The sequence below is a fragment of the Lactuca virosa genome, chromosome 5 (assembly GCF_052849685.1).
Source record: "Lactuca virosa cultivar CGN04683 chromosome 5, Lactuca_virosa_CGN04683_v6, whole genome shotgun sequence".
NCBI lineage: Eukaryota > Viridiplantae > Streptophyta > Magnoliopsida > Asterales > Asteraceae > Lactuca > Lactuca virosa.
The window spans coordinates 359,856,519-359,861,598 of NC_136430.1; the positions used below are offsets into that span (position 1 = coordinate 359,856,519).

The following is a 5,080-nucleotide window of genomic DNA, read 5'->3' on the forward strand; positions in this document are numbered from 1 at the left end:
TTATAAACAAAATGTATTTAGTGTCAACAAAAAACATACCTACAATGGTATCTCACATGCATCCATTGTATAAACCTGGTGAATGAGGTTTAAACAGTAAAAGTATCTACTACAATCAAATGGAGCATTACAATGGAAAGAAGATAACAGACGTTATGCAACCAATAGACAATAAAACATGGCATTAGAGAACCGTGACAAATCTAAATGAAACCTTAAATCTAACAAACACAATATCAATAAACAATATAAGTGATTAAGGAGAATGAAGAAATTTTGTGAACCTTATACATATAATACTTTTAAGTGAACATTTCCATGCATCCTTTCTTTATATAATCTCATTACTGCTCCATGTTTTTCCCCTAAAATAACAATTGTTTAACCTTAATATGTTTGTGTTTTGTTGCTTGTGTAGCATTTCATTTGTTAGTATGTACCAATACATAATATTAAAAAAAAAAAAACATACCAATACAGATCTACAAGCCATGTGGTCTGCTGATTGGTTCAAGTTCTTCAACTATGACAGTTCCCACTTTAACCTGCATAAAGAACATAAAGAACAAGGGAAATAGACTTAAATTTGTGAAGACTTATATAAACTCCATTAAACTTTCGTCTAGTAATTATGTCGAGAGGCTTACCACCATGCATATGTTATTATTCTCTTCACCATTCACTTTAACTGTATTGCAATAACAAGGTTCGTGAACTTGTCAAAAAATGATGTCAAGGAAGAAAAAACTAGACAAAATAATAGGAATAGAGAATCAAATGTCAATAAACATATACATAAACAAAATCATTTTCTACGATTCACAAAAGGAGTTGAATCACCTGGAAAAAGAACAATACAAATAGCATTCAAAGATTTAATCTTTTTTTCTAGATGTTTCCAAAACTGCCCTGCAAATTAGAAAATTAAACTTACAGGCAAATCCAAACACATTTTTACAGATATAGCCACATATAAACACAACACTCATTTGTGGTAGATATCAAAGTACTATACAGCAGGGGTATTTAGGGGATTCCCCTACTCCGTTTCGGTTTATTAGCCTTTAGGTAGATGCTACCACCAGAACCACCTCAGCCTTTGGTACATCCATTACCTAATTTTACTGAAAATTGCAGAAATCAACTTCAAGATTTCTAAATCAAAGGAAGTTTAATACGATTTTAAAAAAATGGGAACTTTGGGGGATTACATGTTGTGAAGCTTAAAAATGAAACAACATGAATGAAATAATTACACGTCCTCACTAAAAAAACGTCCACCATTTCACATACTAGTTGAATTAAAACCATGAGATGTAAAAATAAAATGTAAAAACTCAACTTTAAGTCAAGTCTGGTAACATTTCTACCTCTATAATGATTCAAAACACTATCTTAAGCCTCTCAAGATGTTGTGAGCGGTAAAGAAGGTTGATGACGGCGTCGAGAACAAGTGGTGATAGAGGGGATCCAAAGAAATATAACCCTACTTTCGTTCAATCCATATCATAAAATCTAACAGGTTCTACAAAATTGCAAGTTTATATTAAAACCAATTTTGCCAAGTTTTCCTTCAACATATCCAAATCTGAAAACTCAATTATCACCCGGTTTAATCAATCGGTCAAACAAAATTGCAGGTTTACGGAACAACAAAATCATTAAATCATGAAATCCGAATTACACATTGTCACTAAAAGAAGCGAGAAAGAAAGAAAACCACCCGATGTTGATGTGGTTGGCAAATTAGTTAGTGACTTATAAGCTACCATTAATGATGCATATGATTATATAATATGACGATTGACAACAGGAGAAGTGAGACCGGGTGCACCCCCAACCAACCTTAACTTAAAATCAACTGAATATATCAACAATTAGACATATCATTTTATAAACGACCAGATGATTAGTGAAAAAAAATCAAGATTCAAGAAAGGTGAAATAATTATCGATTTACTTGATTGGAGTTTGGAGTGTGTGACATTGGCATTGATGGGGACGGCGGGATAGGGTTAGGGTCTCTCATCTCGACAGAAGGTAGAAGCGACATACGGGGCGGTGAATGGCGGTGGCGGAAATGGTGGACTTCCAGGGGGTCGATCATCTAGTTAGGAGGGAAGAACAGGGTGGCCGGTGACATACTTTTGGGTTGCAGCGACGGCGTCATGAGGGTGGTCGTAACGGAGGTCCGCTGAAGATTCAATAGAGCAAGTAGAGAGAGAAGAGATTTGGGAGAAACGATGGTATATAGATGACATTAGGGTTTTCCACGTTTAGACGTAGGGGCGTTTAGAGATAGTACGTTTTTATTATGCTTAATAGATTTGTACATAATGTTATAATAGGTGTACCTCTTAATTTTCAAGAAATGGGCAATATGTTTAATAATATATATATATATATATATATATATATATATATATATATATATATATATATATATATATATATTGATAATTTATTGAATTAGAATTAAGTCAATTAAACATGAATTGATCTGTATTAGACCATACAGAGCTAGAGTATGTATACCAAATTATGTTCGTCAATTCCTTCGATAGTCTGTATACGAAATCGTCACTTCTCATTTTGATGTTTTTTAAACTTTATAATTAATGTAAACATAATTTAATTATCGCCTTTGGTTTTGATTTTATGAAACTTGAAATTATTATTATTATTATTTTTTTTTTGCGTAAGTTGATTTTATTATATTGATAAATCGATAATGGATTAGGCATGGGTCGTGGATAGGCCGGAGAAAAACCCAAAATCTAAAGGAGGGATTTGATTCCACATATTCGTGAGGGATAAGGATGATGTTAGACACTCAGAGATAGGGACATGTAGGGGTGACAATTGTTGACACGACATGACAAAAATAAATGACACGAAACGAAATTGGGACGAAACTGAAATTCGAATTCGTGTTCGTGTCGTGTTCGTGTTAAGTGTAAAAAACACGATGTCGTGTCGTGTTCGTGTTTAAAATTCGACACGAAATTGACACGATTAGCATTTATTTGTCGTGTTTTTTGTGTTTTTCGTATTATGTATGATTAAATATTAATTAAATAAACTAATTTTTTTTATTATGTTATCTTTGCCGTGTCATGTCGTGTTTGTCGTTTTTTAATCGGTTCGTTTTCGTGTTAGTTAAAAAAAACACGACATCGTGTCGTGTCGTGTTATATAAACTCCTAAAGACTATTTACTATACATTTGTGCACACCATACATTAATACCCATCTTATTATATTTCATTTAAATTTAAGATAGTTTTATATTGACAATTCAAGGAAAACGAACAAACCACGAACGACCAACCAAAACCACCATGTGCAATCAAGGTTCCATGGTGACATCAATAGTAACACCAGTGTAAGATTTAATAGCGCATTTAGATGCACGCCCCTCCTCAGTCACTACATACTTTAAGAAATCCAAGTGATTAAAAGGATTAAATATCAAACAATTTTCATCATCTTCAATTAATTTATCTGGCACCTCCACTGTTGCCCTCATAAACGAAAATAACCCTAACGAATACCTAACGACTTCTTTATCTCTCATTCTCATTGCCACTTGATGTAATGGTGCATACACTCTTCCGTTGCTCCACGCCTGTTTCATACCAAAATATATTTAGATTTTATTTTGACAGACTAGAAAATGGCTTTTGACAAAACGATGTGAAATGACATAAAAAATACATATAAAAGATTGAGTTTTTTTTAATAATTAATAAAAAATATATTTGAAAGATTTAAAAAACAAAATCAAAAATAGTTTTTACTTTATTCAAATTCAAATCTTTTATAAGCAACTTTTGTACTCCAATTCATATATTTTATTAATGGGTCAGGTTATCAGTTTTAACGATAACTTTGAGTCAAAATATTACCATGAAGGGTTCTCCGGCGACAACTACGAACGTCGATGGGGAAGGCTCATGATGGATCCAGTCTCCGTTTCTCATCTCAACCTCTAATCCTTTAACATCGTTGTCATCTAAAATGGCCAAGAAGCTCTTGTCAGAGTGAGCAGGAAGACCAATTGCACCTTCGCCCTCATTGGGGGACCGATACTTCATGAATCTAGACAGGTACAACGCCGAATCTGTCAATCGATCGCAATGCTTCGATTCCACCCCGTAGCTATCAAATACCATTCTCAACACACAGTTGTGGATTTCCGATAACAATTTCATGTACTCGAATGCAGTTTCACTAAAGTTGCCATCAAAATCACCACAAAATTAACCAATTTGAACGAAAATTTTGTACTTAGCATTTAGTGTGTATCAGTTTAAGTTACCAGAAGGCGTTGTTCCCGGAAGGGAAGAGGAGATCGGTGAATTTTCGAGTAGCTTCCAGAGTGGCGCCATCTTCGATGCCGAAGTACTCCCACAGAGGCATGAAGGCATATTTCCCGTATCCGAATCCGAGGATATCTGAAGTGTTCTTAATCTTCGTTTCGGTAGGGAGACGAAATAAGTCTTTTGAGAGCTCGAAAATGGAGTCGCGCAGAACAGAAGGGATTTTGTTGGTGAAGAGCACGAAGCAACCGTAGTCTTCGAGGGCTTGACGTACGGCGTCAGATGTTGATCGCCAGGCGCCATTGCTGGGGCTTAGGGTTTCTCCGTTGAAGGTAATGACAGGAAGCTTATTCAGTTCGGGAGCCATTGTTCTTTTTACTCTGTCAATAACACACTGGTTATACAAGTGTACACTTTCTTATACGGAGTATTTGAAAAAGGATTTATGTTTTTTAATGAAATTTTTAATAAAGATTTAATAAAAAGGTTGATAAATATAAATTTATATCATATACTAGTAATTTAATTAGGGGTAAGCAAAACCGAACCCATAAACCAAAAAACCGAAAAAAAACCCGACAAAACCGAAACCGAAAAACCAAAACCGACGGTTTGGGTTTGGGATTTTCAAAAACCGAAATTTTCGGTTTGAGTCGGTTTCATAAATTTAAGAAACCGTGAAAAACCGAACCGAACCGAAGTTTATTAAATATATAAAAAAATCGTATTATACATACATATAATATATATTCTTGGTGG

At 34.3% G+C, this 5,080-nt stretch overlaps 1 protein-coding gene across 1 annotated transcript; it reads right to left on the reverse strand.

The window, feature by feature from the left end:
• Positions 1–3,237: 3,237 nt before the first annotated feature.
• On the reverse strand, positions 3,238–4,723 carry LOC145110830 (deoxypodophyllotoxin synthase-like). Its single transcript, XM_079047141.1, has 3 exons — positions 4,321–4,723; positions 3,908–4,232; positions 3,238–3,627 (listed from the first exon to the last, which is right to left on the reverse strand). Exons 1-3 carry the CDS (start codon positions 4,686–4,688, stop codon positions 3,349–3,351), a joined length of 972 nt encoding a protein of 323 aa, XP_078903267.1. The 5' UTR covers positions 4,689–4,723; the 3' UTR covers positions 3,238–3,348.
• Between the last annotated feature and the right edge of the window lie 357 nt (positions 4,724–5,080).